The following is a 27,078-nucleotide window of genomic DNA, read 5'->3' as shown; positions in this document are numbered from 1 at the left end:
CTCTGCCGGAACTTTTAGTAGATATCTTGAGTGAAGTGATACTCGTACTCACATTTAGACACTGTCTGACCGCCTTCGTCCCTCTGGTAGCGTAGAACCCGTCCCAGTAGGGCAGTATGAGCCCCAGCCGTGGTTATCTGAGTGTCTGAGCCTTCCCAGTTACCTGCACTGCACAGTAGGATACGTAAACCTTTATATACTGGTTGCCTTGTCCTACTGAAGTCAGTTCCTATTTCTTTAGGATATTGCCCTGCACTTTTGAGACATGTTCCTGGCATGGGCTAGGGTTTTCCTTGGTTACTATTCTCCCTTGTTGGTTCTTTGCACTGCATAGTGAATATAGTAATTTCTATAGAGTAGTCATTGGCTTTATCGGCATCTGCTCACTCTGGTGGCTAGACTTAACTGACTGTAGTCCCTGACAAGGGTCCTGGCATAAGCCAGGTCCTGGCTTGGCTTCTGCAAGAACTTGTTTTTTTGTGTGTCCTCTCTCACACTGAGGATCAGACTAGAACTAACTACACTTCCTCCACCAGTAACTCCTCCTACAGGGGCCTTTTCATGTGCCTGCCTGTGAGTGGTGGGAATAAGTGTGTGCAGGAGAAAGGTAGAAGGGGATAGGTAGAGAAAAAAAGAGCACCTCCCAGTGGTCAGCACAAAACACATGGCAAACATATAAACATTAACACATTACCTTCTTCAGCTGTGCATAGCAATACATACAAAGATATAAAACTGTAAATACCTCATTCACCACTTAACCTGAAGCGTGAACTTTTTAACAGGTGCATAGAACACTAACAGTGGGACACCAAACTATCAATAGCTGATCAGTGGGGTATGACACCTGGCACCCCTACCAATCAAACATTTATTGCCCGCACAACAGGGAGAACAGAGCTGGAAACAGTTGTCTCTGTTTCCTGTGTAGCGGTGTACTGCAGCCTCAGCTCCTACTGAAGTGAATTGAAGCCGAGGTTTCACTAACCAGTCATGTAATAACAAATTGGTGCAAATCAGACGATGAGACATGTCTTTGAAGGATTTTTTCACAGCACTCAATTTTTTTAGTAAATATTTAAAATAAACATTCGTAGCGTAAGGCCGGGTTTACATATGTCCGGCGGTGCAGCGGCGTTTCCCTCCGGCGCAGGAGAAAAGCACCAGAGGGAAACGCATCATTGAACTGATCCCATTGTTTTCAATGGGATCGTTCAAAATGTGCGGCGGTGAACTAGTGGCCGCCGCATCGCCGGACCGTCGGTGCGTTAGGACACATCTTGCAGCGTCCTGGTGGACCGCCGCTCCGGTGATGCGGCGCCGCACCAATTCAATCTAATGGAGCGCCGGATGCCTCGCTGGGCAGGACGCATGCCGTTCGGCTCTGGCATCCGGCGTTCAGGCAAATAGTAGCACAAAATAAACACATCTCTCCCCCTGTGTGCTCTCCCCCTCCCCTATAGTCCCCCCTTGGTCCCCCAGTAGTATATAGCCCCCCCTGTTTCTCCTCCAGTAGTATATAACCCCCCTGTTGCCCCCCCAGTAATATTTAGCTTCCCTGTGTGCTCTCCCCAAATTAGTATACAGCCTCCCTGTGCGCTCTCCCCCAATAGTATATAGCCCCCATGTGCGCTCTCCCCCTCCCATATAGCCCCCCTGTGCGCTCTCCCCCTCCCATATAGCCCCCCTGTGTGCTCTCCCCTTGTAGTATATAGCCCCCCTGTGAGCTCCCCCAATTAGTATATAGCCCCCGTGCGCTCCCCCGCAAGTCCCATTGAAAATGACAGGAAAACATACTTGGAAAAAAAAATTTCAACTGATGAGAGCAACTTGTGACAACTGATGGGAACTGATGACAACTGATGGAAACTGATGGTTTTTAATGAAAAGAAGGATAGAAAAACTGATCACAACTGATGCATTTTTGGCATCAGTTGTGACATCAGTTGTGGTCAGTTTATAGGCAACAAACGCAACTGATGCCAACTTATAAATGTAAACCCAGCCTAAAGATATAAACTGTTTAATGAATCATGATGCCAGAAGTTCCGAGATTTTGGTCTGTAGAACATCTGTGCACGGACCACTACCACGAAACACGTAAATACGAACTTTGCAAAAAAAAAATCTATTCTTGGATTGTAAATCACATGCAACTTTGCTACCATTCAATTTAAAGGGAATATGTCAGCTGTAATTTACATCCAGAATGCTTATACTGTTAGATGCTATTAGGGCAAGGAGACACATGGTACCTTTCATATATCCAATTGTGCTTCCGAAATATAGAAAAATGCTTTTATTCTCAGACTAAAGAAGTCAACGTCTTTTTCAAGCTCCTGAAAAGCTACAAGTTGGAATGATTCCTTTCCCCGTCTGTGACTGATTGACACCTGGAAGCTGAGTCCCAAGCAGGGTCAGGTATGGGAGGGGGGAGTAAGGAGGTGTTACAGCTTGCTGCACTTCAGGAGCTCAGGAAAGTCTATTTGACTCTTTTTACTATACAGTAGAATAAAAGCATTTTTCTATGTTTTGGAATCACAGACATATATGAAAGGTGCCATGTCTCCTGGTCCAAACAGCTATTTAACAATGGTGAAACTACTACTAGCTTGCGTCCTGCAGGAAGTGGTGTATTCTTTCCAGAATAACACAGTTTGCTCTGCTGCCACCGCTGTCCATGTTAGGAACTGTACGATGCAGAAAAGGTTTTCTATGGGGATTTGTTATTGCTCTGGACAGTTTCTGACATGGACAGAAGTGGCAGCAGAGGGCACTGTGTAAGACTGGAAATAATGCATCACTTCCTGCAGGACATACAGCAGCTGATAAGTACTGGAAGGCTTGAGATTTGTTACTAGAAAACTACAAATCTAAATAACTTCCTAAAACCAGTTGATTTGAAAGAAAAAAATATTGCCTGAATTCTCCTTAAACTGTATTGCATGGTGCTACTCTACTACTGTAGATTTAGAGTTGAGATATCCTAATAAAGAAGTTGTCCAGTTAAGAAAGAAGTCTCCTCTGTTCAGGATCCTCATGTAATGGCATAGCTACACTGCACATCCCTCTCCCTGAAGGATCTGTTCTGCTACTTGTATTCATTACACAGTAAAACCAGTTGATTTGAATGAGCACTCTGTAATGCTTGTTTTTCTGTTGCGGTACTGCAGAGAAAGAAAACATTTGCTTTCAAGTTGTTCCTACAGGTTATTGCTGATTGTTAAAGGGAATCTGTGTGGTCAACAGATTGGCCAAAGTGAAGGGCACCTTTAAGTGCATATATACACAAATCCCTGGACACGGCCAAGTATGAAGACATATTTACAGTATGTAATTTACATTGTCAACAAAATTAAGAGAACAGGGAAACCGTGTACAATCAGATCTGTAAATTGTTCATAACTTCCTTAACAGTAAAAACAGGTGACATCTTACAACATCAGTGGAAAAAATAGAGGCGTCCATTTTAGGTTTTTTTTAGGCTCACAGTGAATAAAAATATTACAATGATCACAGTAAATAACGCTAATGTGTTCATATCAGTATTCTGGGTCGTAGACATAAATCACTTATAAGCTTTCAGTATGGTTTGCAAATTGGATGTTGTTCAGGTGGGAAAAAATACATTCTGGTGAACTAGTGTTATACAATGTATTTAAAATTTTTTTGCTATTTCATGACTAAATAGGTTTATAAGTACAAGGTTTACAGCCCTTTAAAGAAAAACCTTATGAGAACCTACCCCACTTATTCCGATAAACGTACTTTCACTGAAAGATTAGATGCCAGGATAAATAGGTATTAACATACTGGATGAAAACCAAAGCACTGTCCTTTAGAAAAGCAGGACACTTAGGAATTGAATATATACAAATATCCCACTATTACAAATAGTTACCTGCATATTAACCCTTTCAATAACACATGATAGAACATGGAGGATCTGCATCTTTGAGTCACATTCTGTAACTTGCTGAAGCAGCTGGAAAATCAGACTGAAGATGGACTCCAGGTACTGAAAATGAGAAAATAAAAAGAAGGTTATGTTAAATAAAAATAGCCATACCATCAGCCTGAGTATGTACAGTGTTTCTATTTCAATAGGTAGAGGGAAATTAAAAGAAACCAGTCAACATTTTCAAGCTGCCTAAACAAGGAGTCATGAGGGTGGTCCCTGGTGACTTCTGCCAAAGAGCAGCAGCTAAGGACTGCAAAAAAAATGTACCAACTCCAGCTTTAAAAAAATCTTTAGAAAATGTAGAATTGAATTTTGATATGAATTTAACAAGTTTTGCTCATGAATATATATTATGAGCAACATTCTAATAGGACACTGTCCCTATTAGATAAGGGTGGTCGGGGAATATATCAGTAATAGGACACTGGCCCTTTTAGATAAGGGTGGTCGGGGGAAAGCTGTCGGTCACTATTTGGCAGTTTGTTTCTGAGCTGGAAGAGTCCATTGTGTGGGGGGGAGATCTGTGCTGGTCTCTTCCTGGATGCTGGATGACTGTATATGAGCAGCAGTGTAATATGAAGATATCCTGTGTAATATAGAGGAGGAGGAGAAGACATGAGTAATGTAGCAGTAACCTCAGTCCTCAGTGTGGTGTTTTCTCTCTGGGAGAAGATTGTGTGTTTTTCTTGTGTTCTATGGCTGCAGCTGTGTGAGTGTGTGTGTGTGTGTGTGTGTGTGTGTGTGAGCACGCGTGTGAGTGCTATGGCTGCAGTAGGCTGTGTGTGTGCTATGATTGCAGCAGGCTGTGTGTGTATGCTATGGTCGCAGCAGGCTGTGTGTGTGCGCTATGGCTGCAGCAGGCTGTGTGTGCTATAACTACAGCAGCCTGTGTGTATGCGTGCTATGGCTGCAGCAAGCTGTGTGTGTGTGTGTGTGTGTGCGCACTATAGCTGCAGCAGGCTATGTGTATGTGTGCTATGGCCGCAGCAAGCCGAGTGTGTGTGTGTGTGTATGTGTGTGTGTATGTGTGTGGTGTACGCTATGGCTGCAGCAAGCTGTGTGTGTGTGTGTGTGTGCGCGCGCTATGGCTGCAGCAGGCTATGTGGGTGTGTGTGTGCTATGGCTGCAGCAGGGTGTGTGTGTGGTGTGCGCTATGGCTGCAGCAGGCTGTGTGTGTGTGTGTGTGTGTGTGCTATAGCTGCAGCAAGCTATGTGGGTGTGTGTGTACGCTATGGCCGCAGCAGACTGTGTGTGTATGCTATGGCTGCAGCAGGCTGTGTGACCCCTCTCTAAATCACTATGTGTGACCCCCCTGTATATCACTATGGTTGACCTCTATATTCTAGGTATCTGGCATTGTTAGCAGTGTTTCTATAAGTATGGTGAATATTTAGTTAGAAACATAGAAGACAGCAGGAAAAGACCACCTGCTCCTTCTAGTCTAGTTGTGAGTAGTTCAGGACATGGAGGCTGGAGACTGGCTGTATCCACTGCACACACAGGAGAATCTGCTGTATATACAGTATTTCTTTATTCCCTCAGAAGTTGCACCAAGATCATGTAGGACATTAGGGAGAAGCTGCTGAGCCAGTGTGATAAATAACTCCCCTGGTATATGACTGGCCATTTATGAAGGAGCAGGAGTCTGAGTTGGAGTCAGTCCTGATAAAATTCGGAGCTGTGGCTTATCCACTCCACAGCCCTGGTGGTTCCCAGTAACTTTAGCCTGCACCAACAGGCTTACTTGATAGATCTATACCTATTTGAATACAGCCTGTGCTACTTTTCGTGTTATCCAAGGGCAACATTTGCAACCTGTTCCCTTTGAGTTAGAGGTAGTTTGGGTGTTTTTTTGCAGCTCAGTTCCATAGAAACGAATTGAACTGAATTGTAATAACACACAACCTGAAGACCCCTTTTAATCCTCCTGATAGGCTCCCTATAGACTACGTTCATACAACAATTTTCAATGGCCATTATTTGATACTCAAAATAAAAGCCATTGTTTTGAGTACCAAATAATGGCAGATGTTTAATATAACGCCAAACTATGTTAAACAACAGCCGTTGTTGGTATATTACTTAAGTTTGGATGTTCAACACCCTTTTGGGTGTGGCTATTTTCAAAGGACTATTGAATTTTGAGAAAAAAATCTGTGTGTGAACAGCTTAAATGTCAACGACCATTATTCTATGCATTGTGTGAATTAACAACGGTTGTTTCCATAGACTTCAATGGATTTCATTGAAGACTGAAAGCAAAGGCTGTTGTTTTGTGTATCAAATAACAGCAGTTATTTTGATAAAAGTCTTGTCTGTGTGAACATGGTCTAAAAGTGCCCCACTAATAATGACTGCAGCCACATCTCTCATCAGAGAAGCCTTCTGGCGTTGGCCAGGTGCCTAAGTAGATGGCACTACTGGCTGCACACCCTTTGAGAAATGTTGACATATTTATAACTGCAATACCGTTGACAAGCACACAGGGTATGATATCAGAGGTGTTGGAGATCCACATTATCATTCAACAATATCTAAAAAGTCGCACAAACAGGTGCGGGCCTACGTCTAGTCAGTACCAGGTGAAAATACTTGGGCAATTTTTGTGACTTTTTACTTAGAGAAATTCACTATGGCAGTGCTACATGGTAATAAATCAGTCATAAAATACATCTCTCTACAGACGTTGGTTATATTACTTGCAAGTATGTTATAAAACAAGCAATGGTCGATATTTCCATCATGCAAATGCATCTCCATGACTGTAGCTATTAATGTTCAGCAAGCTCGGACAGTGTTTCAGACAAGATATGTAATTGCTACTTTTAACATCATAAATTAGTATAAATGAATTATCAATCTCATAAATTTGAGGTTACAGAGTTAAAATGGATGTGCCCAGTGCTCGTATAAATCCCATCTCCTTTAAACACTAGAATGAATGTCATACGGTCTGCTCACGTCAATAATGGAAAATAGAACAAAGGGTCCTTCATTCGGTCAATTTTTAAAATGTAGGACTGGCTATACACTAAGGACTTCACTCCAAATCTAATTGCTGACCTACCTAAGAGTGTGACAGCTAGCTAAGAGAGAAGAATAGAAGACATTCACTGGGAGCTAGAGTATACGGGAATGCTAATCCTAAAGTGATGGTGCGCTGACAATTGAGACTAAAGTATAACAGCACAGAGATACCTATGATATAGTAACAAAAAAAATCTCCTGGCTCAGTCCAAATGATAGACGAACCAGTGCCTCTGACAGTAGCCAGCTGACTGGTGGTAGTGGTGGGGACTGTTTATAGTAATAGCCTTCTGACATGTAAACCATTGCCTTCTTCCACTGCTTCATGGTCCAGTGCTGGTGCTTTCAGCAGACAGGGCAGTGGCACTATCATTGGTTTACAGCTACACAGCAAACTGACATGCACTGTGTATTCTAACAACTTCTATAATAGCATGTATTACCAATTTGAGCTACAGTGGCTATTCTTTAGAATCGGACCAAGCGGGCTGGCCTGCAAGACTGAAAAGGGTATTACTAGGCTTGAGACTTTCACGGTCAAGTTAACTGGTCGACATTTCTTTGACTACTTTTGGTAGATACTAGAAATGTGTGTGCTTTATTTAAACAACATGACAAAAATGGCAAAGAAAAACAAATAACCTTACCGCTTAAACCAATTAAAAACCCTCAAACAGGAGTTGAAAAAAGAGATGGCAACACTCACACTGTCCTGTATCAATGTGTGCAGACTATCCCTGCCCAGATATATAGCTATACAATATGCAGTATGAAAGCTGTCCCCCTAGACGGCACTAAAGTTAAAAAAAAAATATATATATAACAACAATAAAGTGCTTTAAGGGATAAGTCTGGCCATTTCTAAAATACGCTAGCCTGCAGGGGGGAATTGATTACAAGTATTAACTTACCTCTCGCCATGCCCGCTATGAGCGTCAGGACAGGCCTCAGGACCCCCACCTGGCTCCGGGATCTCCGACACTGACATGTCATGACCCAGCTGATGGACTGGTCTCTCAGTCAGTAAGTGACTGGGAGCGGACGCCGCTCCAGTCACTGATTGGCTGAGTGACCAGTCCATCAGCCGGGACAGGCATTTTCCCTTAAAGAGGATGTACCACCAGGTACATCCTCTTTAAGCTAAACCCACGGATCGAACGGTGCGGTCACGGGGAAGCCGGTGGCGCGGTCCGTTTTCCGGACCGGTTCCCCTGCACGGCGCCGTTCTATGCACAGGAACCGGTCGGTGCTCAAGCACTGGAGGTAGGCTGGGCCGCCCCCAGTGGGGGGGAATTCCCTCCCCTGTATGACGCGGCTCCGTTAGAATGAATGATGACACTGGCTTCACCGTGACGACGCCGTTCAATCTGTGGGTTCAAATTAAAGAGGATGTACCTGGTGGTACATCCTCTTTAAGTCGTGACTGCTGAGAAGGCACCCCAAAAGACCTGCCATTCTAGAGGTGGTATGCTCCAGTCATCTAGCCATTGTAATTTGGCTCTTGTCTAAGTAGCGCAAATGCTTTTCTCCAGCTCTGTACACATCATCTTCAAGAACTGAATGTTTGATTGCTGTCTAATTTCCCACCCCTGGAGAGGTGCCACTGTAAGAACAATAATGTTATGGCAGATCCCTGTTTTTTTTTTTGTTTTTTTTATGCGAAATCCCCAACCCCCTGTTACATTAGAATCAATAGAGACACACCACAGAGGGGAGGGGATATATTTGTATAGCGCACACAGATTCCGCAGCACTTCAGATATCTGTATGTTTTTTGGGTGTGGGAGGAAACCAGAGTACCCGGAGGAAACCCACGCAAACACGGAGAGAACATACAAGCTCTTTGCAGATGTTGCCCTTGGTGGGATTTGAAACTAGGACTCCAGCGCTGCAAGGCTACAGTGCTAACCACTGAGCCACCGTGCTGCCCAGTGCTCTGAAGTGGTGCTCAGGAAAGGACCGGCTCTAAGCGTTGGAATCGGGCAGCGTTTCAAGAAAGGTACCGAGCCACTGGCATCCATGCGCCAGCGCCACTTGATTAAGTTAAAAAAAAGCAGCAATGTACCTGATGGTACATTTGCTGTAATAACTAAGATTAAAGGCACCTACCGGCAAAAACGGCTCCGTTCTGAACTCAAAATCATCGACTGGTATATTAACAAATTAAGGAAAAAGTCATTCATACCAGCTTAATAAATAAAGACCAATCCTTATTATTGCCTACACATTAATCATTTCAATACAAACAGAACAGGACACTAATAGTAAGTCTATGGAGTTGTATAGGGCGGCCAGCTGGGGTGAGACCCAGGCCAATCTTAACTTTTGATATTTAGGTTTCTATCCTCTAAACAGGCCATTAATGTCTGATCGGTGGAGTGCTGATGCCTGTCACCCCTCCAATCAGCTGTTCAAGTGTACTCTGCTCGGCTATGTGTGGACGGCCACTAAACCCTTAGAGCTGATGGGGCGCTGAAATATACCCCTGCACAGAGTGTCCTGCTATGCTCCACTGACCGGCGCTGAACCCTCTGTGACCCGGTTCAGGTATGCAGACCATTGGTTGGGCACCCCTGTGCTAACAAGCATCTAGCAGATGTGGTAAGTGAATGTAAACATGACACATATATCTATCCTGAGATAAAGAATAAAAGGAAATAATATGAGGGCAGACTAGGTTGACTAGGTGTTTCTATCATCAATCTTTTATACTTCTAATAATAATAATTTTCCTACAGAACTGACCCTTGCCATTCATCATATTGGGACTTATGCATAGTTGGAAATTGTGAGCACATGCAATAAACCAATGTTGTGTTGTCATTGTCACCACTCCTATTTGGTAATCAATTATTTCTATTTTCAGCAGCTTAGCACAGTTTTAAGGGCAGAGTGGTACCGCGGTGCTCAGCGGGTGCAAAAAAGATTTAATTAGAATGGCATTTATGAATAGAGCAAAGTATTTCCATGTGCAAATAATAGCCAAAGGATATCCAACTTCAAGGTTGTGGCTGTCTCAATGCGCACCTGGAAGACAAAATCACAAAAGAGAAAAAAAATGGCATTAAAAATAATAGTCATTATGTAAAACGTTATAAAAGTGTTAGCACAGAGATCTATAAAGGGTTATTCTGGTTCTAGCAGATAACGCTCAATGATTGAATAAAGAGTAATGCAATCTTCTAATAAAATCTAAGCATCAATTCATCACAGATATCTGCTTGTTGTCACTCAATGGGAACACTGAAAGGCTATCAATCTTTCCTGGTCCTGCTGCTCACCTAGGTACATGGCTTGTGAGACCAGGACTGATTAACAGTGAGTAAAATGCTTCCATTCAAGTCCAGTTGAGATCTTAAAAAGGGTTTGAGGGATTTAAAGGGAAAGTTCTGGAGTAAATTGTTGACCTTCTTCATTAAACAATCTGTGAATAAAGAGTTATGGCATTCCAATTTATAACCCTTTTTCCCTATCTATGTCAATCTCAAGTCTTCCATTACTTATCAGCTGCTGTATGTCCTGCACTAAGTGGTATATTCTTTCCAGTCTGACACAGAGCTTTTTGCTGCCACCTCTGTCCATTTATTAGGGTTTAGACAGAGGTGGCAGCAGAGAGCACAGTGATAGACTTGAAAGAATACACCTCTTCCTGCGGTGCATAAGGCAGCTGATGAGTACTGGAAGGTTTGAAATTTTTAAATAGAAATTACTTACAAATCTGTATAACTTTCTGACACCAGTTGATCTAAAAATAAGGAATGAGCAGAGATTCAATGGAATACATTAATAGTTATCCAGATTTTTTCTCCACAAATAGGTATACCAGTCTGCAGAGCTCCTCCTGCTCTATATCCTGCTGTCTAAAGACTGGACTGCATTTTCAATTACATGGGTTCCCTTTAAGTTGCTGTTTCTGATATAGTTAATCATTGGGTTTTCCAGTACAATGTGTACAGAGGATATATAGGTGTTCTGTGCATTCAATATTGTGAATCTGGTTGCAGGAATGTATGACAGGTAGACATTAGCTAATAAGACTGCTGATAATTAGCACATAGGGAAGAATAGAGAACTGTCTGCACAATGACTACCTCTAAGCTGAAAGCTGTGCTGTTCATAAATGTATTGATGAAATATAGCTCCATGCTTATCAGCCTCCAGGTGACGCTTATCTCAAATGCTGAAACTAATGGCACAATTAATTGTCTGTACCAGCACACAGATTGTCCTAGCACACACTATCTGTGCGTCTCTACACAGCTAAACCCCTGCCTTTCAATTCTAAATTAGCCACACAAATGCAATGACATTTTAGCGGCACAAGGATATTTTTCTTATCAGATTGTGATTTAATATCAGCCTAGAAGGGACACAGGATTTCGGACTACAACAAATTTACATATCCCATCCTGTCAGAGTTAAATGAGCATTCTGATTAAGGGGAGAAACAGATGGGACACTGCAAAATATGCAAATGATCAGTAATGACATAAAATGCCAAAACTTGACTACTGCTGAAATACAATCTATCAAGTCCCAGTGTATTGTTGTGTGTGGTGCTTATTTACTCTAAAAATGATATGCACATGCAGAGAGAATTACATCAACCATAATCCAAATCTAAAAATAGCTAAATTTCACTAAGGTTTAGAGATGAGCGAACCTCAAGCACACTGGTTCATCTGAACACGAGCGTGCAGTATTTGATTACCGGTGGCTAAAGAAGTTGGATGCAGCCCTAGGGAGTCTTTAAAAACTGTCTGCATCCAACTTCTTCAGTCACCGGTAATCAAATGCCACACACTCAGGTTCAGACGAACCCTAGCGTGCTCAAAGTTTACTTATCTCTACCAAAAGGTACAGTTTAGGGCCTATGTAGAATCTACTTAAAAGGAATCTGTCAGCACCCAGGCTCTACCACTGGTGCTGACAGTATGCTGTAGCTGGCAGTGCCCTTGTGGGCATGGTACCTTTTGTCAATTTGTCTGTGGAGTGGATTGTGTGCAATCTGGGGTCTCCTACTGTAATGAAGAGTCAATGAGGAGTTGTGACTCATCTGTAACCAGATATAGCTGAATCTACTAGCCTGTGTTGGAGCTGTGGAGGTCTAGAGACCTGTAACAGTTTTTTTCTTTGGTTCGATTCCCCTGTTGGAAATAAAATTCAGTTTCTTTTCTCTTATTATTGTATAATTTATTTGTATCAAAACCAAATTATTCCCAATCAGGTCCAATTTAGTTTAGTTTTTTTAATACAATAATGAGAAAAAATTAAAAAATAAATAACTATATATTTTTTTTATTTTTCTCATCACTTTATTTTAAAAAAATTAGTTGCACTATTAAAAATGATACAATAATGAGAAAAAAAAAGAAAAAAGAAATAACTATATTTCACTTCCATCAGGGGAATTGAACCACAGAACCCCCTAAACCACAGCTCCAACACAGGCTAGGAGATAAATCACTATCCAGAATGAACAGTATGGCTCTCACCATAATATAATAATTTCTCAATAGCAGATCACATGAGGTCCAAAAGATGAAACACACATATGCAATGTAATGGCCAAAAGACGTTTAGCATAATCTAATACCTATTAAAGAGAAGATTTTTTTTTTTTTACTGGACCACCCTCAGCTTACCATATCCTGAAATATCCTGCAAGTTCATTATTATCAACACCAGCTGCTTGGCCATATCACTATGGTGTGTTCTCTAAGGCATACAACTGTATGCAACAAGTGTTGAACTTTAGTGATATACAGGTTCTCCTCTGTCTACTTATTCATTCAATACTTCTGGTTGACCAGTGCGGACTGGACTGTGATGAAGGATGGGAGGTTATGGTGGGCCTTTTATTCATTAGACACATTGCCGCATACAGGCAGCACACTCACTAACTCCAGCTATAATTCAGGAACATCTGATCCATACACATACATTACATATACGTCTAAAATGTCACTACACTATCTCAATGTACTGTTCATTAGAAAAAGAGATTTGCAGCCAGGAGTCAGCGGTGCTGTTTCTTTAAGAACCTATAGTATATCTCTTGCCCTTAGCAGTGACCAAGCTCGCATTGGTCAAGAGTGTGGCCACTGCTACCCTGAATAATTCAATATACATATTTCTCTATAGACATATTCCACAGCAAGCCTGGATTAGCAAAAAGCAGACAAACAGCTGAGGTCTGAAGAGCAAACCTAGACAAGTCTATCATGAAATCTTCGGCTTTCAGCTTTATTCACATAATCCAAATTTAGTCAAACCAGACAGATCATCCATCCAATAAGATGAGCGATCAGGAAATACTCTCTACGAAATACATCTGTTTAAAAAGTGTGATAAAGTGTCAATAAAAAAGAGCGTTAAACATTATTACAGGGTCTTTACAGATTTTTAATACTCAAATTACATACAGCAAACTGAATCTTTATTGACAGATCCTCAAACATATCTCTGAGCAAAAAACAAGAACTTTATTGTGTTTTTGCAAAAAATTACACATCAAAGACCCCTTATACTTAGCAAAGCAGACCTTGTAGTCCATATATTGCCAGACGACCCTCATTATATAATACACTCCTCTGTTCAATCAAATGATTTATATAATAAAAAAAAAAAACATATACACATTTCACTGGAGGGTAACAAACTAGCGGAAATATTAACCCAAAGATGTGCCACTATACCAAAAAGACCTAAAACTCTTGGCGATATTTTATCTTCCAGCTTGATACTCCCTGATAGGACATCACCAAGCTGGTTACAATGAAATGGCTTTTTAAAATGGGGAACTCCTTGCCTTTGCTGTACCTGCAGATATGCTAGCACATGCAAAACTTTCTAAAAACAATTCTAACACTAAAGAATTTATTGTTGAACAACATAAGTGTAATTCAACAAACATTATTTATGTCATTGAGTGCACACAGTGCTGTTGTAATCCAGGTATAAATACACAATTAGTGGTAACCATTAGTCAAATGCACATAGACCCTGCATATAACTAAAACCAATTGCAGTGTGTATCACACAACCCTTGGCCTGGTGCTTTACTGCACAGTACACGTGCTGTAAAACACCTTTACGTTCACTTGTTCTGAGAGGTCTGATCATCCCTGTGCTGCCCGTCCATTAGGGTATAAACCCACACACCATATACGCAGCAGATATGCAAAAAATACGCAGCAGATTTGTTGGTACAGATTTGATGCTGTGTTCAGTTATTTAGATCTAATCTGCTGCGAGTTTGCTGCGAGTTTGCTGCGAGTTTGCTGCGTATCGCAGCAGTAAATACGCTGCATATACGGTGTGTGGGTTTATACCCTTATAAATGTTCTATTAGAGGGCGTTCACACTGAGTAATCCGCGCGGAGAACATACTGCGGATTCCGCTGCTCGCCCCCTATGCTTCCACTTGACTCTCATAGTTATTGCAAGTTAACTGTGCAATACTGGTATTTATTTATATATTGCCATTGCGTCCGTCAACATGTGTTATAACATCAAGTGCTATGGTACATACATTAGTTCATTTAAACACATGGGTTTGTTCCACACATTTGTGGTAATTGTTATTTAAGAGGAGTGGGTGGTGTTAGTGGGAGTATCAGTGACAAAGAGTGCGCATACGTTAAAAACGCGTCTGCTCACCTGTGGGGTCCCTGCACTATGGAGTATGCATGTTTTACCTTTGCTGGATCGAGCATCATTTTGGAGGATTACAAGTGTGCACTGGCCGGGTGCTGATCGGAGTAAAGAAGGATTACATCAAACCAGTGAGTTGGCTTAAACTATCCTTTGTTTCATTTGATTTTGCAACTGGACATGGGTCCGACACCGTTGCTATAAATAGTTTTATAGGTGAACAGAGAATTAGGGCCCTATTACATGGCACAATAATTGGCCCGATTCGGCTGATCACTCTCTGTAATAGAGACAACGATCAGCCAATAAAATGATCATTGGCTGATGGTTTCTTTAGGTCCAGATCTAAAATCATTGGCCGCCAACCGCGCATCGCTACATGTAATAGCGATGCACAGCCGACAGCTGATAATTGAACAAATAGTTACTACATTAGCTGTCCACATTCCTGGCGTCCTCCTGCAATGTGCATGAATCTCAGAGGTGGTGGTGATTGGCTGAGTGGCCTGTTAGCTCAGAGAGGCAGTTCTGAAGATGTGGCAGTGGAACTGAAAGGCATGCAGAGCGCAGAAGAAGACCGGGAGCGCGACGAGGTAATGTATTAACTGTTTGGGCAACAGCTGCACAGACATCACTAACGATGTCTGTGCAGCCCTTGCTAAACAATTATCATGCCTTGTAATAGGCAGATTGGCGCTCTTTTGCAATATTAATTGGGCCGTGTAATAGTACCCTTAGAGTTGCTATTTGTATTATGTTGCATATGCTGTAAGTGAAAACATAAACATGAAATAAACTATATAGTTTTAGGTGAACAAATCCAAACTGCAAGTAGAGGAAAGCCATCTTTTCAAAGGGACATATGCTAGACATCATCATCATGTGCGGTGTGAACACAAAGATGCCAGCCAGGACATGAAGAGTTCTCCCGCTCAGAAGCAGATAACTATTTAATTCCAATTTCCTTGCGAATATGGCAATTTATTTTCCAATTACCAAGTCAACAAAAACATTACAGCACCCTTGGGGATGGTATTTGTGGCACTTTCTAAAGAGTGTAGTGATAAGCAGAATACATTGTTAGCAGCAATAAAGACAGAATGCTTCAGAAGAGAACAAAGCTAGACGACTGCACAAACTGTGAGGAGAGAATAAAGGCAAAATAAAGACAAAGCGTCAGCCGCTGAACAGTGGGGCAATAATAGGATGGCGGCGCACACACACACACACACATTGCCGCTATACATCTGGAAGTCATTGAAAAGGTTCTGTCATTGCCGAATTCAAAGTGAACTGCTTACATCCGAGGTGCTTTATCAGTTTTGCAGTCACAGTGTATTTTATTAAAGGCAAAGAAAAAAAAACACATTAACTTGCGCCTGTCCATCACCTGTCCTGAACCCCAGTAAGTTTCCCTTCTCTCTGTCTCTGACACAGGGTTGTAGTGCTAATACTGGCAAGCCTGAAATATGTGAACATGAAAGACAAGGAAAAAATTAACAAAAGAACTGGCAACTTTTTTTTTTCCAGAGACAGGTTTCCTAATCCGTGTAGTGTATGAACTGTCTTTGAAGAAATGTTTTTGTATAGTCTTATTGATCTCTGAGACGTGGAAGATTTGTCTCTGTACTGCTCCTGAGCATTAAGCCATAATTTAAAATCTATCTCCTTTTCCTATGCAATGTCTCTCCCAAGCATCTCTCCCTTTACAATATTCCTGCTCCAGCAATTTTTTTCCTTTTCTTCTTTGTTTTTACACTGAAACAGGAAGACATCTTGTGCTGTATTTTCAGGCAAGTAGGAGAAACATAAATAAACTTGTGTAGACTGAAGAGGAAGTGTATTGTATGGCAGACTGAGCTGGCTACCTATAGGGAGTGGTCTTAAAGGGGTACTCCGGAGAAAAAAATGTTTTCATATCAACTGGTGTCAGAAAGTTATTTAGATTTGTAAATTACTTATTTTATAAAATCTCAAGCCTTCTAGTATTTATCAGCTGCTGTATGTCCTGCAGGAATTGGTGTATTCTTTACAGTCTGCCACCTCTGTCCATGAACTGTCCAGAGGGAGGGATTTGCTATTGCTCTGGATCGTTCCTGACATGGACAAAGGCATGGTGCACAAGTACCTGGCCACTCACTATACAAGGCTATGGAGTAATGACCGGTATTTACTTCAGCAAGGAAGTTTTCTTACTTATTCAAAGTAACATATAGTAACAAAACGTGTTTAGGCTCCACCTGAGCTAAAACATGCCACTGTGTTACTTGTATCACCTTAAAGAAAGAAGAAACTTCCTTGCAAAAGGGAGTGTCGGTCATTACTCCATAGCCTTGTATATCGGAGAAAACTGGGAAGTGTCCTGTACATGTAGCCGCACTTACAGTTACAGTAAGTAGTAGTCCACTAGATAGAATACAAGTTGGTTGGTGCTATGTGTCTAGATGTAATCTACTATAGCATGGACAATGGACAATCACTGACCTCGATGGTGTACAGCACAGAACCATAATGCCGGTGATTAAGAGTCACTATCACTTAGGTATATAGGCACAGTAAGAAAGACAATGGGGGCTACTGATGCAGTGGCCCTAGAATTGGGGAAAATCTTTACCAATTTTACCTTGCTTAAATTTTTACCAATCTCAAAAAACCTCTTTTGGTGCTGCACCAAATCTCCCATCGTAGCACAGGTTGTAGGCCTAGAGGATCTCTAGGAAGAACTTAGGGCTGGGCGATATTGGCCTAAATCAATATCGCGGTTTATCGCACATGTAGCTGCGGTAACGATAACTATGACACACCCCTTTTACAAGCCACACCCACTTGTCTGTACCAAACTCGGGATATTTTGTTCAAAAAAAGAAAAGTAACTCACTGAGCAGCAACACAAGGATATGAATTTAGTCTATTGTCATTATTATTTGTCATTATTAGGGGGTCTTAGAACAGTTATACAGCTACGTACACACAGGAGGGGGACAGGTCTTGCTATATACACACAGGAGGGGGACAGGTCTCTATATACACACAAAGGAGGGGGACAGGTCTCTATATACACACACAGGAGGGGGACAGGTCTCTATATACACACACAGGAGGGGGACAGGTCTCTATATACACACACAGGAGGGGGACATTTCTCTATATACACACACAGGAGGGGGACAGGTCTCTATATACACACACAGGAGGGGGACAGGTCTGTATATACACACACAGGAGGGGGACAGGTCTGTATATACACACACAGGAGGGGGACAGGTCTCTATATACACACACAGGAGGGGGACAGGTCTCTATATATAGATACAGGAGGGGGACAGGTCTCTTTATACACACACAGGAGGGGGACAGGTCTCTATATATACACACAGGAGGGGGACAGGTCTCTATATACACACACAGGAGGGGGACAGGTCTCTATATATACATACAGGAGGTGGACAGGTCTCTGTATACACACACAGGAGGGGGGCAGTTCTCTATATACACACACAGGAGGGGGACAGGTCTCTATATACACACAGCAGACAACTGAGACAGCTCTGCTATTGTAGTGTTCATGAACTGTGACAGCTCTGCTCTGCATGTACATACAGAATTGAGAAACCCTTTCCTCCTTTAGCCTATGCCTCGGGTGTCAATGATAAGAGGAGAGCATGTCAGCTAAACAAGACAGCGGCTCCTATATGCAGTAACCTGCTGCTACACACTGTCCCTTCGATCGTTATCTGGCCTGGGGGGAGATGATCTACAACCCTGCGGCTGGAGAGTGTACCTCCCGGAGACTGGTGACGGGGGGAGGGCTGTGTGGACGGCAGCGGCACATATTAGGAAGAGGTTACCTCATTAGAGCTGCTGTTAGTTACACAGAGGGGGAGAGTTGTGGCAGCGCACAGTGACTGGAGCCTCTGGACAGGACCCGACAGTGACAGGAGGGGGAGGGGCAGAGCGGCCACCCGGTCCTCGGCGCTGACCGGGGAGAAAGGCCCAGTCGGGGAGCGCGGGACACTTAGAGGCTGTACTCCGTCGATGTTCTCCATAGGCTCAGTGTCCGCATCCCTGCTCAGCACACCACAAACATGTGAAATACCGCAGATACCGTCCTGGCAAAGTTGAGGTCGGTTAACCGACGCCACAGACGGTATCGGTATTTTCACGGTGTACCGCCCAGCCCTAGAAGAACTACTACGCAGGTAGTACCCTAAAAGGAACCCCAAGTTGTAGCTCAGCTCCAGCCTAGCAGGAAACGTTCAATTCCTACTATTTCATTATAACCTCATTATTATCAAATTTCCAGGTCTCCACATGCCTCTATTTGCCACGGCCAAATGCATTCTCCGACAATGTATACAAGCCTTGCCACCCTCACTCTCAGACATTATATCTACAACCAAACATGTCAAATATCTAGAGGCCCCTACACACTGGCACAGGAATGTTTCTGTAGGTGGAAATGTTTCATCGAACATGTCTGCAACAGGTCTGAAAAACGAACACTATTGAAACAGTTCAAATAAGCATCCCATATATCTTATGTGGTCTACTCAAACATTATCTCTGGCAACATATAGTCAAAGATAAGCGATAGACACCTAAATGATAGACGCAGAGCCTATCTACAAACAATCTGGCCCTTCTTTAGGAACAAGGTCATTACACACGAAATGTCTACTATACCCTGGTATGATATATGACTAGGTTATTGTTCTAATGAATACAAGGGCATGCTGCTGCATACAGGAGATTACAAGAATAATTTACATAATGACTTTGTTGCCTTGACACATATCTGTATATGATTACTGTTCCAACAACAGGCCATTGCACGACCATAAATTATAATCAGCATCTCATGTAGCACAATGCAGATCGCAGCAATGCACATAGGTTAATGTGCTGCATTTATCAACTTTTGTTTTATTCTTTTGCATTTGTATTATGTTTAAAACATCTACCAACTCAGCACTGGTATGTTAACACCCAGTTGTTAATCTATTCATATATTTCCAGGAGGAATAACAGAGGAACAACGATTGTAATTCCACGCATCTGAGTATAGCGTTAAATAGACATGACAGGAGAGCTAACCGGTCCTATTTAAAGGGGTAATCCAGCGAAAAGCTTTTTCCCAGTAATTGAAATATATTACAAAGTTATATAACTTTGTAATATGCATCAATCACCTATCTGCCCCCCTCAATCCCCCACCAGGCAGTAAAGTAAACTCATTCTTACCCCAGGCTGCTCTGTGAAAGCCATTTAGTGACAATGACATCAAGAGGAAGGCGGGTCTAAGCCCTGTTAAGCCAGCCTCTCTTTGTCAGATGACACAGGTTGCTAAGCTCTGATTGGCTGAACAAGATGTAAGTCATCTAACAATTTTACAGAGTCAGTTAGACATCACAGGAGACAAAGTGCATCATGGGAAAGCCCAAACCAGGAAGTGAAGAAAAAATTTAGACACCAACTGGAGCTTCAGGGACCTGCAAACAACGGGAAATTTAAACGGAGACAGACTCCAGAGGGATGGTAAATGTAAAAACTATGTTTATGATTGATTGTTGTTTTTTTTGTTTTTTTGTTTTTTTATATCAAACCGGAGTACCCCTTTAAGGGTTATCCAAATGAGAATATTGTTTATAGTTAAATCTAGCTCCACATCCTGAACATGTTCTGTACTTAAAAGGTAGTAGGGCACCTTTTTTTTTTCAATAGGTTTACCATGTCCACCATCATAAATGTCAGAAGAGATGGGAAGCAGGCACCATTCGTGGCCTCAGAGCCATCTAGTACATCACAGCAAGGACCCAGTGGAGAAGAAAAAGAAGCAAGGCTAAGCATGTGTGTCCACCTCTACACATCTACTGAGATGGACATAATAAAGCTATGAAACAGCAGGTGGTTCTGTACTGGTGCTTCTTTGTACCATGCTTGCCTCTCCTTTGTATATCAGGTTTATCGAGTACAAACCTTTGCTGCACACCCCGACCTGGGCTTTGCACCCACATTGCTGGCCCCGGACCTTGGCCAGCAACCAGACTAGTCTCTTCTCATTATGATAATATTATAATAACACGATGGTGAATAAAACAATTTCATTGCCTGTCCCCTAGCTAAAGATTAACAAATACAGAAATGCTCTACATTTCCAAAAAAAAGGTAACCAACTTGTAACATCACCACTATGTGAAAAGGCAATCTACTCATGAATATTCACTTTTATAAACAGCAATTAACATTTAGTACCTATAACTTTAATTACTGTCATTATAAATAATAAAATTATTACCGCAAAAAGCTAAAAAAAAAAAAAAAAAAAGAACGCAAACCTTAAGGAATTGCTTGATAGATGTGTAATGAGGAGAAGCTCACTGCCGTGAAATGTATTCATTATGCTGCCTGTCAGGAACAATGCTGACAAAACGATACAACATTTAGCCAATTAAACAAATTACTAATGCGATTTTTGTCATCCACTTCTCTGAGTCTTGGTGACTGAAGGAGAAAAGAATATCGCCTGATACATATTAACAATTAGATACTTGTCCTTTGTTAAAGTTCTGTTAAATCACACTTAAATTGGACTTCAAGATCATTTAAGGTAAAGCCACAAGGAGAAGCTTCCGGGCGGCTGAGACGTGCCAACATGCTGTTCAGCAGGATTTCCAAACTGATTGTTAATGGCCGCACAGATTTGTAGGTAAATCTGTTAGCTGCCTGCCAAATCATGCGCCTATTAGTGAAGAGAGGCTAAATGGTGTCCATCTTTTCTTCTTTTGCCATCAAAGGATGCTTGTTTTCACAAGAAAACTGCACTTATGGTGTTCTGATCAGGTTTTGTGAAGCAGTTTTGAAGCTAAAACTAGGTGTGGAACATACTGAAGGGAAAAGTATAAAAGATGGGCACCATTTATATTCAAAAACTGGATACAAAATGAATAGGTAAGAGCACCCTTACATGTAAAACTGGGCTGTGTTGCTGTGCTGTGATTGGCCAGAGAGGCAAGGGAAAGGAAGTATCTGTGTGTGAACTACTAATAGACAGTCCAGCTCTGGACAACCCTTAAAGGGTAAAGCCTTAATCTACCTTTTACACACAGAATGGACCATCTAGAGGCACCAGACAAACTTAGCCTATAGTAGTCCAAGTTGTCTTCTTCCAGTGCACAGCACTGTTCTGTCTTAGTCCCTTTGCTGCTAGGAATGGAATCCCCTTAACAACAAGCAAGGAAAAGCAGTTTGCTGGGAGGTGAGATACTTAGTGGCTAATACTTAATAGATTTTTCCTCTAGGGTAAGGAGACTTTTTGGTAAATAACAGGTATGTTATGAATCACATAAGCTATTAAATGGAGGAGGTTGTCTGAAACAACAGTGACCATTACAATGAAACAGTAGAGCTACTAAAAGTTTCAGAGAAGCCCATGTTACAAAAGATAATAGTAGTTGTTCACAATATGTAAATCACAAATCGATAAACATTTTTTCACCAAAGTAACCCAAAAACAGGCCTGTACTATTCAATGAATGATTCAAGTATGGATAGACAGTAATTATAGACTAAAAGGGCCTCTAAGACAAGCACAAATGAGACCTCATTGCCAGGCAGGTAGTGAAGAGCCCTGGTGCTCATTATAGACACATCTAGTTTCATTCCAGCCTCTGGTTTATCCCAGTTTACTGCCAATTACTTTATTCACGAAAACCTTTGACATCTGATTTCTAATTTCAGTAGATACAAAGGCTTGACTGCTACTCACTGTAATGGACAGCATCACACTTACAGCCCATCCCACATTAATTCTCCTAATTTTATACACTCACTAACAATATCCTTGAAAATCCAAAGCTGGACAAAGGAGGGAAAAAAAGCTAAAGGAGGATCATTCAAAGTCATTCAAAGCTAGTGCATAAATCTCATACATCTTGCACACTTATCTTTAATGCAAAAGGGTTTTTAATACTTTTCAATAAGGAACGTACGGACTATAATGGCCTACAGCAGTAACTTTACTTACAACCAAATCCTGGTCTTGCAGCAAGTTGAGAATTGCTTGATACAGTGATGGTCTCAAATCAGCCTTGAATTTTACAGAAACCCATTGTCCGATCAACCAGATTACTTTCCGCCGCAACAACTTATACCTTTAGGAAACATAATACACAAAAGTAAACAGGTTAAATAGAAGGAAGTGTCAGCCTAATGTGTGTGATCTTCTGGCCAGTGGGGAAATAGCAATATTGTCTACTTAGCAGAAACGGCTTCTACTGTCTCATACGGAAGGAGATTCCGAACAGAAAATATTCCTGGCTATAAAGATACAAAAATGTCCCCAGTATGAAGAAGATGAGAAAGCAACCTTAGAACTGTGCGACCACTCTATGTTAAATATATGAGAGACATGAAATATTTCCTTTTACTGCTGCAGAAGTGTCATAAAGGGACTTACCTGGGCAACATAAATCATACATCACAAGAGAAATATCACTGGCACACAAAATAATAAAAGTGATTTCAACGTCGGAGATGGATGAAATGTTCTTACCGATCGTGGGTAATTTGCAGTTCTCCTAGCAGCTGACTTTTGAACCATTCATCGAAGTCCACGCTATCAAATAATTCATATGCAGCCAGTCCTACAGCATTGTAAACTGAGGGAAGATGAATGAAATGTGAACTGTCAAAACTTACAGAAAGAAAAATACTGATTTTTTTTTTATCATCGACTCTTCAACTAAGCCTAGTTTTTTTGCCAGTTTTACAGGATGTAAAACAGGTCCGTTTTTCTTTTACTTCTGAGTTCTACTGTTGGCTGTAAAAAAAGTCTGTCTGTCAAAATGTATTGTTTTCTTATATCTTTAACCTCCTAAAGCAAATGTACTATCAGGTACATGCCTTTTTTTTGCTTTTTTTTTAAACATTAGTCAAAACCCTGCTCAGTTCCAGCACTTGGTGCTGTTCTTTTGCTGTGCACCAGCCTAACTCTATGCACTATGGACGGGCCCGCCAACCCTAAGTGTGACCATATCCCCCTTCCCTCTGTGATGCGGCTCCAGAAACAATGGAGCAGCAACAGACCCAGCCTCAGTGCATAGAACCAAGCCGCTGAGCACAGAAACCGATTGGCTAATGTAAAAAATATATAAATAAAACTAAATAAAATAAGATGTACCTGATGATGCATTTGCTTTAAGGACACAGCGGATTTTGGCCTGACTATTACAAGCAATCACTAGAAAATTCATGAAAATCTATGACTGCTGAATTTAATAAATCCTACAGTGAACTAACATTTATAACCCTTACTTATAAATAGAAAGACCACATATATGTCTTACTTTTCAATGATCAATAAGATAAGGCAGTTTGATTGAAAAGATTTCTATGATCACCTAATTTGTTCTTATTACATGTTACCTACCAGTTTCTTTAATAAGTATCGCATTTAAGTCTTCTAAAGGAGTGGGACCTGGAAACAAAAATGTGAATTATTGCCAAAAAACTGCGAAATAGAAAATAATATAATAATATTTACATAATATTAAAGGGACATGAGAGAGAAAAGTTTACAGAATGAAAACCATTGTCTTTCTAACTATGTATCTGATAGAGATAACAGGATGTTCTATGCTTGGTTTTTCCAATATTCGGACGGTATTTAATTGGTGCAAGGTTTCTGCTGCAGTATGCTACCACCCAAAGATTTAAAGGGAATGTCACCTAAATGTACTTTTATTACTTAGAGTAAGATACAAAAACTTGTTCTTTTATTGTAACCAGGGCTGTGGAGTCGGAGTCGTGGAGTCGGAGTTGGAGCTAGTTTTGGCTGGAGTCAGAGTTGGAGTTAGTTTTGGCTGGAGTCGGAGTTGGAGCTAGCTTTTGCTGGAGTCGGAGTTGGAGTCGGGAAAAAAATGTACTGACTCAGACTCCAGCTTTAAAAAAATCTTTAAACAATTTAGAATTGAGTTTTGATATAAATTTTAATTTTAAGTTTTGCTCATCAATATATTTTATGAGCAACATTCTAATAGATCCCTGGCTCTATTACATAAAAGTGGTCAGGGAAAAGTTGTCGGTCACTATTTGGCAGTTTGTTTCTGAGCTGGAAGAGTCCATTGTGTGGGGGGGGGGAGATCTGTGCTGTTCTCTTCCTGGATGCTGGATGATTGTATTTGAGCAGCAGTGTAATATGAAGATATCCTGTGTAATATAGAGGAGGAGAAGACATAAGTAGTGTAGCAGTAACCTCAGTCCTCAGTGTGGTGTTTTTTCTCTGAGAGAACATTGTGTGTTTTTCTTCAGTGTTCTATGGCAGCAGCTGTGTGTGTGTGCGCTATGGCTGCAGCAGGCTCTGTGTGTGTGTGTGTGTGTGTGTGTGTGTGTGTATGTATGTATGTGTGCTAAGGCTGCAGCAGGCTGTATGTGTGTGTTTGTGTGTGTATGTATGTATGTATGTATGTTTGTAAGTATGTGAGCTATGGCTGCAGCAGGCTGTGTGTATGTGTGTGTATGTATGTATGTATGTGTGCTATGGCTGCAGCAGGCTGTGGGTGTGTGTGTGTATGTGTGCTATGGCTGCAGCATGCTGTGTGTGTATGCTATGACTGCAGCAGGCTGTGTGTGCGCTATGGCTGCAGCAGGCTGTGTGTATGTGTGTGTGTATGTATGTATGTATGTGTGCTTTGGCTGCAGCAGGCTGTGTGTATGCTATGGCTGCAATAGGCTGTGTGTGTGTATGTGTGCTATGGCTGCAGCATGCTGTGTGTGTATGCTATGGCTGCAGCAGGCTGTGTGTGCGCTATGGCTGCAGCAGGCTGTGTGTGTGTGTGTGTGTGTGTGCTAGGGCTGCAGCAGGCTGTGTTTGTGCTATGGCTGCAGCAGGCTGTGTGTGTGCTATGGCTGCAGCAGGCTCTGTGTGTTTGTGCTATGGCTGCAGCAGGCTGTGTGTGTGCTTTGGCTGCAGCAGGCTGGGTGTGTGGATGCTATGGCTGCAGCAGGCTGTGTGTGTGGATGCTATGGCTGCAGCAGGCTGTGTGTGTGTGTGTGTGTGTGTGTGCTATTGCTTGCCCCAACAGTGACCCTCAACATCACTATGTGTGACTCTATCAGTATGGCTGACCCCTCTGTGTCACAGGGATTTGGCAGTGTTAGCAGTGTTTCTTTGTGTATGTTGAATATTAGTTAGAAACATTGAAGATTGTCAGCAGGAAAAACCACCTGCTCCATCTAGTCTAGTCCTGAGTTATTCAGGACATGGAGGCGGGAGACTGGCTGAATCCTCTGCACACTTAGCCCCCCCCCCCCCCCCATCAATTCATCAATTGTGTACTATTGGTAAAGGACCTCACCATACACACCTCAGCTTCTCAGGTGATATATAGCAGCACAAGTGGATATACATGTACACTATGCCCCAGTCTGTACATATACAGTATATATCACATGTGCTGCTATATACCACCACCTCCAGCACTATGCCCCAGAGTACATATACAGTATATATCACATGTGCTGCTATATACCACCACCTCCAGCACTATGCCCCAGTGTACATATACAGTATATATCACATGTGCTGCTATATACCACCACCTCCAGCACTATGCCCCAGTGTACATATACAGTATATATCACATGTGCTGCTATATACCACCTCCTCCAGCACTATGCCCCAGTCTGTACATATACAGTATATATCACATGTGCTGCTATATACCACCACCTCCAGCACTATGCCCCAGTGTACATATACAGTATATATCACATGTGCTGCTATATACCACCACCTCCAGCACTATGCCCCAGTGTACATATACAGTATATATCACATGTGCTGCTATATACCACCACCTCCAGCACTATGCCCCAGTCTGTACATATACAGTATATATCACATGTGCTGCTATATACCACCACCTCCAGCACTATGCCCCAGTGTACATATACAGTATATATCACATGTGCTGCTATATACTACCACCTCCAGCACTATGCCCCAGTGTACATATACAGTATATACCACCACCTCCAGCACTATGCCCCAGAGTACATATACAGTATATATCACATGTGCTGCTATATACTACCACCTCCAGCACTATGCCCCAGTGTACATATACAGTATATATCACATGTGCTGCTATATACCACCTCCTCCAGCACTATGCCCCAGTCTGTACATATACAGAATATATCACATGTGCTGCTATATACCACCACCTTCAGCACTATGCCCCAGTGTACATATACAGTATATATCACATGTGCTGCTATATACCACCACCTCCAGCACTATGCCCCAGTGTACATATACAGTATATACCACCACCTCCAGCACTATGCCCCAGAGTACATATACAGTATATATCACATGTGCTGCTATATACCACCTCCTCCAGCACTATGCCCCAGTCTGTACATATACAGTA

General features: G+C 41.8%; 1 protein-coding gene across 1 annotated transcript in view; it reads right to left on the bottom strand.

Moving 5' to 3' along the window:
• The window catches only part of IPO11 (importin 11), a 359,108-nt gene that overhangs the window by 224,372 nt on the left and 107,658 nt on the right, over positions 1 to 27,078 (bottom strand). Inside the window, exons 14-19 of the mRNA XM_069962715.1 lie at positions 24,072 to 24,119; positions 23,196 to 23,301; positions 22,668 to 22,794; positions 9,982 to 10,015; positions 9,098 to 9,138; positions 3,902 to 4,018 (exon numbers count right to left, since the gene is read on the bottom strand). Coding sequence (XP_069818816.1) covers positions 3,902 to 4,018; positions 9,098 to 9,138; positions 9,982 to 10,015; positions 22,668 to 22,794; positions 23,196 to 23,301; positions 24,072 to 24,119 — 473 coding nt within the window. The remainder of the gene's footprint in view (positions 1 to 3,901; positions 4,019 to 9,097; positions 9,139 to 9,981; positions 10,016 to 22,667; positions 22,795 to 23,195; positions 23,302 to 24,071; positions 24,120 to 27,078) is intronic.

The sequence above is a fragment of the Dendropsophus ebraccatus genome, chromosome 3, assembly GCF_027789765.1.
Source record: "Dendropsophus ebraccatus isolate aDenEbr1 chromosome 3, aDenEbr1.pat, whole genome shotgun sequence".
Classification (NCBI taxonomy): domain Eukaryota; kingdom Metazoa; phylum Chordata; class Amphibia; order Anura; family Hylidae; genus Dendropsophus; species Dendropsophus ebraccatus.
Note: the sequence above shows the minus strand (reverse complement) of the source record. Positions and strands in the feature narration are given on the sequence as shown.